The sequence below is a fragment of the Erpetoichthys calabaricus genome, chromosome 15 (genome assembly GCF_900747795.2).
Source record: "Erpetoichthys calabaricus chromosome 15, fErpCal1.3, whole genome shotgun sequence".
In the NCBI taxonomy this organism is placed as follows: domain Eukaryota; kingdom Metazoa; phylum Chordata; class Cladistia; order Polypteriformes; family Polypteridae; genus Erpetoichthys; species Erpetoichthys calabaricus.
In genome coordinates, this window is record NC_041408.2 from 91,082,930 (window position 1) to 91,096,204 (window position 13,275).

At 40.7% G+C, this 13,275-nt stretch overlaps 1 protein-coding gene across 2 annotated transcripts in view; it reads left to right on the forward strand.

Moving 5' to 3' along the window:
• The first annotated feature begins 539 nt into the window (after window positions 1-539).
• hmgcll1 (3-hydroxymethyl-3-methylglutaryl-CoA lyase-like 1) overlaps window positions 540-13,275 on the forward strand; it is an 85,257-nt gene continuing 72,521 nt past the window's right edge. The window contains exons 1-2 of one of the 2 annotated variants that reach the window (XM_051919160.1): window positions 540-881; window positions 2,998-3,075. In XM_051919160.1, coding sequence (XP_051775120.1) covers window positions 786-881; window positions 2,998-3,075 — 174 coding nt within the window. In that variant the 5' untranslated portion in view covers window positions 540-785. The remainder of the gene's footprint in view (window positions 882-2,997; window positions 3,076-13,275) is intronic. The other variant, XM_051919161.1, reaches the window with a different exon arrangement.

Below are 13,275 nucleotides of genomic sequence, written 5' to 3' on the forward strand. Positions count from 1 at the left end.
TTGGATGCTGCTTCAGTTTTGTCTTTAAATAAAAGCACCTGACACTTTCTTGCAGCAACCCCTTTCAGACTGCGTGTGTCCTCGTTTAGCCGGCTCATCTCAGTACAGGAGTACAGATGGTTCGGGGTTAATAAAGCTCCCAGAGGTAAGTGGGGGGCGTGGAGCCGATCGGGACGGCCTCTCTGCTCACACTGAAGGTGAAGAGCCTGTTCTGCCCTTTCTTCTGTAGCTCCTCTGTGTGATGAGACCAGTCTAACCTGTCCTTGAAGTATTTGCAGCAATGGGCCACCTCCCTGAATACTCACAAGGAGTGGAGGCTCTTGTGTGATGTTCAAGCGAAGATGAATCTCAAAGTTCTCCCCCTGATTCCTGTCCCCCATCTCCCCCCACCCCCCTTGTTAATAATCACATTATTCTGTGTAACAACGTGAGTCCATATAACTGAATGCAACTTCCGTGGTTGCAGGAGGAACTCAAGTCCTTCTTGGCCTTAACTGCTCCATGCCTTCCCACAATTCCTCTTCCTCACTCTTCGCTCTAACACTTTTCTCCCAGCAGCATCCTCTCCTGCCTCCTCCATCTGAGACGGTGTGCTGCCGTTTCCGTGGCAACGGCTGAGTCATACTCGGCCTCCGTCTGCTCGCCTGCCGCAGGCTCCTGATCCCAATGAGCTGAAAGTGCAGCCTCTCACACGGAGCGGATCTCCAGGGCCGTCTCGCAAATGCCGTCCGTGGTTGGCACGTTTGATTTGGGTTTGCCAGTGCCGGGGCAAGCCGGGTGATCCAATGGGTAATATCTCTGGTGCGGTGAAGCAGTGCCTCAGCTATGAATACCTCATCAGGGAGCAGCCGTGGCTCTCTGATTTAATTTGTCAGCATCAGGTAGGCTCTGCCCTCGTTCTGAATTTCTCAGACTAACCATTTCAGATTTGTTTATTTTCAGGGTGTCCGCGATCATGAAGGGCAGAGTCACATAACTGACGTACATTTCATGAAGTTCGCTTTTTTATTCCTAGGAAGCCTTAACTCATGGGGTGCCTGTCTCGGCCTTCATCCATTTTCCTGTTTGCCTTCAGTGGCCCTGATTCATTAGGACTACAAAAATGTGCGCCACACAGGCACCATCTTCCCAAGGAGGAATTCTGAATTTTATTACCCCCAGTGATGTATAGTGACCTCCTCTCTGATGGCGGCCTTACTCGTCATTCATCAAGGCAGGTCTGGAGACCAAGAGTGAAAGCACAGAACTTCACTGACTCTTCTCGAGTAATGGCGGAAAAAATAGCACACTGGGCTATGGCTGTGGTCACTTTCATAAGAAATGAAATCACGTCCTCAAATTAAAGGAACACACCAGTCACAAAGGAAATTCTTTATATGCTGCTTATCTCAGGTGATTTGTAGTGACGGCCAAGAAACATTTTATAACAACAGCCACATCAACAACCACATTTACATTTAGCATATTTTCAACAACAGGACGTGCTCAAAGTGTTTTGCGAGAAAAAGTAACGAAATTAGGTAAGAATGATAATAAATAAATAACAGAAAATAAATCAGTACAGGTTTACATAACAGAATTATGTAATTTAAAGAAAAGTTTAGTCCCCATAATATATATATACTAAGTGTTACCACCCATTTAAGATGGATTGAAATCTAAATAATCAGCACAGACCTCAGCATTAATGTTTACAGTGTATCATCTATCGCAATGTGTGTAGTAAGCAAATGCATTACCTTGGTCATTCCAACAGATGGCGCATCACCAACATTTGTAGTAACAAAATGCATTTTGTTAGATGCTTGTGATGCGCCATCTGTTGGAATGACCAATGCAATGCATATGTCTCTCTGATATGTCATTTGGCATGTGATTCGTGATTTGTTGGAATGACAAATTCCATTTATTTCATTGCTCCAAATTTTTGTGATGCACCATCACTTGGAATGACAGAGACATAGCAATGGGACAGACACACAGACCTGTATCCTTTTTTTAAAGTGGACTATACAAGAATGGGCCAGGTAGTCTCTTTTTTCTTAGGAGACAGCATTCCTTTAATGTGAGTAGTGGCATCCTGAGGGACAGATATCTATCTATCTATCTATCTATCTATCTATCTATCTATCTATCTATCTATCTATCTATCTATCTATCTATCTATCTATCTATCTATCTATCTATCTATCTATCTATCTATCTAATCCTGCCAACTACGCATATCTATCTATCTATCTATCTATCTATCTATCTATCTATCTATCTATCTATCTATCTATCTATCTATCTATCTATCTATCTATCTATCTATCTATCTATCTATCTAATCCTGCTAACTACGCATATCTATCTATCTATCTATCTATCTATCTATCTATCTATCTATCTATCTATCTATCTATCTATCTATCTATCTATCTATCTATCTATCTATCTATCTATCTATCTGTCTATCTATCTATCTATCTATTCCGTGACTCAGGTTTGATTGTGTCTTTACTTGTAGAGATGGGCCCTGCATGCATGAAAGCTGGCGACCAATGAATGTTCAATCAGAAGTGTGATGCATGTAATGCAGCAATTAAAACGGATGTTTTTGGACCTCATAAAGGGAAGAGAAGCTCATCTGTCTACTGTCTCGTGTTTTATGTACCCCAAGAGCATGTACAAAGAATAAAAAGGTTTGAGATTGCAGCTGAACTTGCTGTACCTGTTAACCCTTCGTACAGCACCAGCTTCGTCAAGGAACACGCTCTTGGGTGTCCCAAAAAGGGGTGACTGACAGATTGCCATCAATAATGATGGGGCCAAACTTGAACAAAATGGAGCCAGTGGACACCGAGTTGTTTTTATGTGGACAGACAGATGGATGGACGGACACAAGGACGACAGTGGGGGCTTTATAAGCACAACTTGCAAACGTGCCAAAATAAAGTAGATGGTGTTACGGTTTGGAGAGACTGTCTGATTCTGATTGGCTGTCATATGTTGCAGGGCTCTGGGAGAAGCAAACTTCCAGAATGCGTGAAGATAGTAGAAGTCGGACCAAGAGATGGGCTACAAAATGAAAAGGTATCTAAAATGTCACCTGCCTTAAACTGCTTATGTGAATATGCGTGTTATTCAACATGTCCCTTCAGTTATGGGGGGGGGGTCCTGAAGTATAGGGGTCAATAATGACATCTAATTCTGTTATGGGATGGCTACAGTTTCATCTCTGGCTTAGGCACCTTTTCATTTTATTTATTCTTTTTGTATTTTAAGTTTTACTTGGTATATCTTTTTAGGTGTTCTCTTTCTTTTTAGTTTTGATTCTTTCTAAATGAGTCTGATTTTATTTCTTTGTTATTTTTCTAATGTGCTATGATTTTACCACGGTTAATAATTTTGTTCCTGCTGTGAAAAAAAAAGATGTAAAGAGTTGGGGATGCCCTGTTTAATGTCCAATGGAAAAGCAAGAAAATAACATTTAAAAAAACTACAAAGTGTCGTGCTTCAGCTATGGTACCCCACCCAAGACCAGGGTTCGAAAACCACAGTCATGTTTCCTTTGCTTATTTTTATATTAACTTTGTTAATTATTTAGTTCCTATATGTCAATGAATCTTCTGCTATGTTCCTTATGTTTTGTGGGTGGTTCCCCAAGAGGCGGGGCCAACTGCCCATCATCACAAGGGACGGCCCTTAGCCCTATAAAGGCTGAGGAAAACCCAAAGTCCCTTGCAGTTCATTGAATGTGTTAGGTGGTTTGCAAGTTGTTCTTTCTTTCTTTCTTTCTTTCTTTCTTTCTTTCTTTCTTTCTTTATATATATATTTTTTTTGACTCTTTTGATATTTCTATTTTACTGGATTTTTGTGCTCTTTCACTGTGTCTTTTGACCACACTTTGGAGGTCTTATTGGAGTTTTGTTCGCTTTTGGTATTGCCTTTTGTGTTTTTTGTGCTCTTCCTGATTTTTCTTTAATTCATAAAGATTTAACATTTGCCCTTTTCCTGACTAACTGGGCTTTGATTGCCCTCTAGTGGCCACTTTCAGAATTTTTGAGACTCTCTAGTTCTTAACACAAAAGACAGTCATTTATTTGTCTTCCAGTTAGGGTGGGGCTGGATGTTTAGGGTTGGGCTGGATATTGGAGACACACAATCCCAAATGCTTCATGATGCTGAGTTCGCTATTGATGTGCATTTCTACACAATTTATTGATTCAATACTTTTAAACTACCGATAACGATTAATTGGATTCATTGATTGGATGTCAGGCCATTGGCAGTACAAAAAAAAACTTTTGAAGAAGTTGCAGTCCCCTTTGAATGAATTGCATGGTAAATACATAGTCATATCATTCATACACAACTATACATAATACGTTATTTAGTAAACATGACATGTAGACAATTCAGATTATGACATTGTCCACTTTAAATGTACAAAGCATAGTTGATAATAATTTAGAAAACCATAAATGAATGAGAACTGAGGGACTCTTTTGTGGGTAACGATTCAGTTCCCGAATCAAATAATGTGAATTGCGTGTGTCGTTCAGTTTCAAATCAAATGAACAGGAATCATGTAACTCATCTATGGGTAATCATTCAGTTCACAAATCAAATCAACTGGAATCGATTGCCTCGTTCTCTTTAAACGGTTCAGTTTGTGAATCAAATAAATGTGAATAATGCACCTCATTCTTGGGTAATGTTTCACTTTGTGAATCAAATGAATGGTAACTGTATGAGTGTTCTTGTGTAACAATTCAGTTCACAAATCTAATGAAAGGAAATCGTGTGACTCGTTCTTTTGTAAAGATTCAGATCACAAATCAAATGAAAGTGAATCGAGTGCTTCATTCTTGGGTAATGGTTCAGTTCATGAATCAAATGAATGTGAATTGACTACGTTGTTCTCAGGTAATGATTCAGTTCGTGAATCAAATTAATGTGAATTGAGTATCTTGTTCTCGGGTAATGATTCAGTTTGTGAATCAAATGAATGTGAATTGAGTATCTTGTTCTCGGGTAATGATTCAGTTTGTGAATCAAATGAATGTGAATTGACTACCTTGTTCTCAGGTAATGATTCAGTTCATGAATCAAATGAATGTGAATTGACTACCTTATTCTCGGGTAATGATTCAGTTCGTGAATCAAATGAATGTGAATTGAGTATCTTGTTCTCGGCTAATGATTCAGTTCATGAATCAAATGAATGTGAATTGACTACCTTGTTCTCGGGTAATGATTCAGTTCATGAATCAAATGAATGTGAATTGACTACCTTGTTCTCAGGTAATGAGTCAGTTCATGAATCAAATTAATGTGAATTGAGTATCTTGTTCTCAGGTAATGATTCAGTTCGTGAATCAAATGAATGTGAATTGAGTGTCTTGTTCTCGGGTAATGATTCAGTTCATGAATCAAATGAATGTGAATTGACTACCTTGTTCTCAGGTAATGAGTCAGTTCATGAATCAAATTAATGTGAATTGACTACCTTGTTCTCAGGTAATGATTCAGTTCGTGAATCAAATTAATGTGAATTGAGTATCTTGTTCTCGGGTAATGATTCAGTTCGTGAATCAAATGAATGTGAATTGACTACCTTGTTCTCGGGTAATGATTCAGTTTGTGAATCAAATGAATGTGAATTGAGTATCTTGTTCTCGGGTAATGATTCAACTTTGAATTAAATGAGTGTGGAGTGTGTGACTCATTTTGGGGTAATGATTCAGTTCACAAATCAAATGAACGTGAATCAAAAACTTTGCTCTCAGGTACTGAATTGGTGTGTGAATCATATGAAAGGGAATCATGTGACTCCTTCTTGTGCAAAGATTCAGTTCGTGAATCAGATAAATGTGACTTGAGTACCTCATTCTCAGGTAATGATTCAGTTCGAGAATCACATGAATGTAAATTGAGTATCTCGTTCTCGGGTGTGAATCAAATGAATGGGAATTGTGCAACTAATTCTTGGGTTTCATTTCACAAATGACTGAATGAATGGGGGGCACCCTGTAGTCTTTTTAGAGAATCTGGGCATCCTAAATATCACATGAAACTTCCGTTTCTCTCTTGGTAAAATGTTACTTTTACCTGAGTGTCTTTCCAGTGAGGTGTCTCTACTTTTAGTTTCACTTGTGAATGAAAGGACAGGTTGTTATTTGTTTCCATTTCCATTTATTTGCTTAGCAGAAGCTTTTATCCAAAGTGACTTATAAAAGATGTCAAAATAATTGAGTAAACATCAGCTTGGAGGTCTGTTTTGGAACAAATCTGACTGGACAAGGGTAAAAAACTGACCATCACAAGTGAAGGGCTCGGAACAAAAATACCAGCGAGTTACGATTTCTAGAACTTAACAAAGCCATCATCTAAGAGACAGAAATTGACCCAGCAGGAGAGTCTTCAAAAGCTTCATAAACACAATGAGAGAGTCAGAACTCCAAATGGAGGTGAGCAGCTTGTTCCACCAATCAGGAGAGTAGAGTCTGGACTGAGATTTGATGGCTCGCAAAGGTCATCAGGAGACCTGAACGTCAAGAAGAAACAGAGGACCTCAGAAATGTTTGCATGTGCACAGGTGCTGACCCATTGGTTGACTACTCTGTAGGCAAACATCGAGGATGTAAACATAATACATCCTGCTACAGGGGAACTCAAAGTAGGGATGTATCAAGGTAGGGACCTGAAGAGAGGAGTGACATGTGCCCGCCTCGGCTGGTTGAACTCCAGATATGCCACTGTGTTTAAAATCATCTGCAGCAGCTCGGTGACACATGCCAGGACTCCTGGCGGTGGAGAGTTGCGGTAGTCCAGATGTGGCGAGACCAAAACCTGGACCAGGACTTGCCCTGCATACTCTGTTAGCTGCAGTCTGATTTTGAGAAAATATCTGTGTGAATCTGCAGGACTGAAAGACTGTAGCAACATGGTCAGTGAAGGACAGCCGGTCAAGGAGGTGTACCGACCTGGCTGGTGTCAATGATAAAGAACCAAGCTGAAGAGTCGGACAAGTTGGGAAAACAAGAAGGTGTGTCTTTACCAAGCTGGAGATGATGATCTTCCATCCAAGTTACAATATCAGTGAGACCTTCCAGCTGAAATTGTTTCGAGGCAGCAACAGGGATGGCTGCATATCATCAGCATAGCACTTAAAAGATAACCCATGGGACTGGATGATGGGGCCAAGGTTGGAGATGTACAGGGAGAAAGAGGAGAGGGCCCAGCACTGATCCTTGGGGCACGCTAGTGCTCACCTGTTGCACTCTTGACATTTCTCCTCTCCAGGATATATGGTAGGATCTGCCCTAGTGGTAGGACATAAAGCACTTGAGCGTAGTTCCAATGATGCCAAGCTCAGAGAGGGTGGCAAAGAGGATCTGGTTGTTCACCGAGGAGTGATCTAGCTGCATGATGACAGGTGACATGCTGGAAGCTCTAGCCAGCCATAACATGTTGACAATGGTGAGCAAAGCCATCCCGATGGAACAGATTTTCTTGAAGCCCGACTGAATAGGATCAAGCAATCTGTTCTGCAGTAGAAATCAAGAGACTTGGTTAGAGATGTCACGTTCTAATGATTTAGATAGAAAGGAGAGACACTGGTCAGAAATGGCCAACTTCAGATGGGTCAAGTGTGGGCCTCTTGAGATGAGGAGTTATTCTGGGCCTTTTTGAACATAGTAGGAACATGTGCCAGGGCTAAGTGAGGCGTTCATGATCTGAGTAAATACAGAAATGAGTGAAGGAGGGACGTGGTGAGGGAACGGGTCCAAGTGGACAGCTAGTGGGACGGATGGGGAGAGGAAAGAAAGAGGAGAGTGTTGTGTTCTGTTCAGGTAGGGGTGACGAGAATTGACTGCTGATGATAGCCGCCATTTACTGAAATAAACGGTTGCAACTTTCAAGGAGGTTGAGAGTGGAGGCTTTGGAGGGTTCAGGAGAGAAAAATGAAGTCATAGAACAAGCTGTGAACATCTAAGTGTTGCTAATCCCGTTTTGAAAGAAAATGACCTTAACTTCGGTAGCAGCAGAAGAGAAGGAAGATAGAAGAGATGATGCTTTGGTACGTTGTGGCACGTTAACTTCTCAGTGCAATGGCCCTTCCTGAAGCCCAACTGATTACAACAGAGAAGTCTGTTCTGCAGGCGAAAAGAAGAGTCCTGGTTAGAGACATCACGTTCCAATGTCAGTCTGTCCCCCCATCGTCAAACTGAGTGGGCACTGTTTTCTATCTATCTATCTATCTATCTATCTATCTATCTATCTATCTATCTATCTATCTATCTATCTATCTATCTATCTATCTATCTATCTATCTATCTATCTATCTATCTATTATATAGTGCTTTTCATATCTATCTATCTATCTATCTATCTATCTATCTATCTATCTATCTATCTATCTATCTATCTATCTATCTATCTATCTATCTATCTATCTATTATATAGTGCTTTTCATATCTATCTATCTATCTATCTATCTATCTATCTATCTATCTATCTATCTATCTATCTATCTATCTATCTATCTATCTATCTATCTATCTATCTATCTATCTATCTATTATATAGTGCTTTTCATATCTATCTATCTATCTATCTATCTATCTATCTATCTATCTATCTATCTATCTATCTATCTATCTATCTATCTATCTATCTATCTATCTATCTATCTATCTATCTATCTATCTATCTATGATATGTAGAGGGGACAGAGACTGGTAACTTACTTACCTGAGACGGGCCAAGGGTGGGCTTCTCGAGAAAAAGGAGTTATTGTAGTAAAAATAAAGAGATATTTAAGGAGAGTCTTTAAATTGGCCCCATGCAGGTGAGTGGGAACAGAGACCACCAATGGGCCCTGCTGCGTACCCAGTGCTGCCAGGGTAGGCTTAGTCTCCTCTCCTTCCCAGAATTTAGAAATGGATAGAAGAGAAGGAGTTTGAATAATTAGAATGAGAATAATGACAAAGCAGCGCTGGCCGGCCGGGCTCCTCATGTTTGACTTCAAAAGCTGCAGTTCCCGTGGCCGCCGTTTGAAGTGGTTTTCGTGCCGCGTTCCCCCTTCTTATTTATTCGTTTACTTCTGCCAGGGCCGACGCACAATGTTTCACTTTTCAGACCTTTCAGGGACCTGAAATGTTTTGAGACTTTTGCTAATTAAATCGATGCAATGTGATTCTAAATCAAATCAGCAGATTTTGTTTTTCTTTCAACTATTTTACGGTCAATTCAAGCGACTCCTCTTTCTTTTTTTTAACATGTGCTTCTCTGTTCTTCTTTCTTTTTCCAAGAAGACGTAATTGCATTATCTTAAGGAGCCCAACATGTTTGAACAGGAGTAACAACGGGGTTTGAATTTGGGTATTACCATATTTACATGAAAAATATAAATAAATAACTGAAGCTACATGTGTTTTGGATTGTGACTTTAAATGTTTGTGAAACGGGCGCTCTGAGATGGACAACAAACATTGCGGGCCTTTGTGTGTCACCAGATGTCTCATATGCTCTGAGTTTGTTGTCCCGTCTTGATTAGCACCACATTCAGGGCTCTCGCATGATGGACGGCAGCCATTTGCTGACTGTGATGGCATGGCGCTCAGACCTCACTCCTGCTGTGTGGTCCACTGGGGAAGGAGTTGGACTGTTAGGTTCAAGGGGCCGAGGGAGCAATGCCCACCTCTTAACCTGCCTTTACTCCAAATGTTGAATGTGGAATCTGTGCATGGTGTGTGTGTGAGCAGTTTTCAGGTTCTCGCAGTGTCTTCAGTTGAGTCTGAACTGACGTGAGGATGCTGTGCATTGACTTTAGTTCACCATTCAGTCCTATCATCCCCTCCAAGCTGGTCACAAAGTTCAGAAAACCTGGCTTTAGCGCCTCCATCTGTAGTTGACAAGCAGTGTGGGGTGAAGTGGGTAAGGCCGTGGACTTCAAGTCTTGAGGTTGTGGGTTCAAACCCCACTATTGACACTGGGAGACGCTGAGCAAGTCACTTGACCTGTCTGGGCGCCAATTGGAAACCAAAATAAATCCTGTAAGTCACCTTGGATAAAAGGCATCAGCCAAAAATGTAAATATAAATGAATTCTTCATTTAAAGACCAACAGACCACAGTCTCCAGGTCAGGCCACCACATGTCCTTCACCCTGACCCTCTGGTGTCACCTACTCGGCTCTCTCTTTACTTGTGATCTATCTATCTATCTATCTATCTATCTATCTATCTATCTATCTATCTATCTATCTATCTATCTATCTATCTATCTATCTATCTATCTATCTATCTATCTATCTATCTATCTATCTATCTATCTATCCTGCCGACTATACTAAAATATCTATCTATCTATCTATCTATCTATCTATCTATCTATCTATCTATCTATCTATCTATCTATCTATCTATCTATCTATCTATCTATCTATCTATCTATCTATCTATCTATCTATCTATCTATCTAACCTGCTGACTATACTAAAATATCTATCTATCTATCTATCTATCTATCTATCTATCTATCTATCTATCTATCTATCTATCTATCTATCTATCTATCTATCTATCTATCTATCTATCTATCTATCTATCTATCTATCCCTGCCGACTATACTAAAATATCTATCTATCTATCTATCTATCTATCTATCTATCTATCTATCTATCTATCTATCTATCTATCTATCTATCTATCTATCTATCTATCCTGCCAATTATACTAAAATATCTATCTATCTATCTATCTATCTATCTATCTATCTATCTATCTATCTATCTATCTATCTATCTATCTATCTATCTATCTATCTATCTATCTATCCTGCTGACTATACTAAAATATCTATCTATCTATCTATCTATCTATCTATCTATCTATCTATCTATCTATCTATCTATCTATCTATCTATCTATCTATCTATCTATCTATCTATCTATCCTGCCAACTATACTAAAATATCTATCTATCTATCTATCTATCTATCTATCTATCTATCTATCTATCTATCTATCTATCTATCTATCTATCTATCTATCTATCTATCTATCTATCTATCTATCTATTGAATTCCTGTCCGTACTGGACTGTTTTGACTTGACACAACATGTTGATTTTCCAACCCATTCTGGCGGTCATATATTGGACCTGATCTGCACTTCTGGACTATCTGTTGCCAACATTTACAGCACTGATTTGGGACTCTCTGACCATAAAGCAGTATTTTTCACTGTCTCATTACCTATCCCACCTCTTACCTGTAAACGACAAATTTCTTACAGAAACCTTAAAAATATCTGTCCCTCTATCCTTTCTGGATCCATTTCTGATCTTTTACTGTCTGCACCTATTCCACCAACACTAGATAGTTTTGTTGACCACTATAACTCAGCCCTTCACTCAGCATTAGATAAAACAGCTCCTTTAAAACATAAGGAGGTTTCCTTTAAGCGCTCAGCTCCTTGGTATAACTCAGAATTGCGATCTATGAAAGCAGCTGGCCGACGCCTTGAGAGAATGTCACGTAAGACTGGCCTCACCGTGCACATCCAGGCTTTCTCTGACCACCAAAGAGCTTACAGAGAAGCACTAACTTCTGCCAAGAACACCCATTATGGCAGAATAATAGAAAGTGGCCATGATAACCCAAGGGTTTTGTTCTCTGTAGTTAATAAACTACTCGAACCCGCATCTGGTCCAACTACCTCTTCTACTGAAGTCCATCCATCCATCCATTTTCCAACCCGCTGAATCCGAACACAGGGTCACGGGGGTCTGCTGGAGCCAATCCCAGCCAACACAGGGCACAAGGCAGGAACCAATCCCGGGCAGGGTGCCAACCCACCGCAGGACACACACAAACACACCCACACACCAAGCACACACTAGGGCCAATTTGGAATCGCCAATCCACCTAACCAGCATGTCTTCGGACTGTGGGAGGAAACCGGAGTGCCCGGAGGAAACCCACGCAGACACGGGGAGAACATGCAAACTCCAAGCAGGGAGGGCCCGGGAAGCGAACCCGGGCCCCCAGGTCTCCCAACTGCGAGGCAGCAGCGCTACCCACTGCGCCACCGTGCCGCCCTTCTTCTACTGAAGTCTGTGAGGAATTCCTCCACTTTTTCCGTAACAAAATTAAAGATCTAAATAATTCAACTAACATAAATATATCATCTGTTTATATCTCTCCCTGTTTTCCCACTCCATACAGCTCCTTCTCTAAGTTCTCACCAGTCACCTCTGCGTTTGTTAATAACCTGCTTTGTAAGATGAGGCCGACTACTTGTGTACTGGACCCCATCCCCACCACACTACTTAAATCCTGCCTTCGTGCCATAATCCCGACTGTTACAACAATAATAAACTCATCCCTTGACACTGGCTCTGTGCCACTCACTTTTAAAATTGCTTCTGTAACCCCAATGTTAAAAAAGTCTGGCCTTGATGCTGACAATCTTAACAATTTCCGGCCTATTTCCCACTTACCTTTCCTGTCAAAAGTTCTTGAGCGTGTTGTAGCTTCCCAACTCACCAATTACCTAACCTCTAATAATTTGATGGAACCCTTTCAGTCTGGATTCAGGGCGCGGCACAGCTGTGAAACTGCTCTGCTACGGGTAACCAATGATTTGCTTATGGCAGCAGACTCTGGACAAACTAGCATATTAATTCTGTTAGACCTCAGTGCAGCATTTGACACAGTCAGACATGACATCCTACTGTCCAGAATGGAGAACATGCTGGGTATCTCTGGCACTGCCCTCCAGTGGTTCAAGTCCTATCTGAGTGATAGGCAAGAGTTTGTTAGTCTTGGCAACAGCAGATCCAACTCCGTGCCAGTCACACAAGGAGTCCCTCAGGGCTCTGTCCTTGGTCCTCTGCTTTTCTGTATTTATATGCTTCCCCTTGGCCATATTATCCGTAGTTATGGATTGGGTTATCATTTTTATGCAGATGATACCCAGCTCTACTTCAATGTTAAAAGTGGAACTTCATCAGAGCTTTCTCAGCTCACAACCTGCCTTAGTGAAATTAAAACCTGGATGGAGCAGAACTCTTTAAAATTAAATTGCAATAAAACTGAACTCCTGCAAATTGGGACTAAAATGCAACTTAATAAAATGAGCTCCTTCCCAGTCCATCTTGGCAGTGATCTCATCAGACCTGCCTCTACTGTAAAAAATCTTGGTGTCATTTTTGATTCCTCCCTCACTTATTCCACCCACATAAATCACATTAAGAAACTTTCTTACTTTCACCTCCGT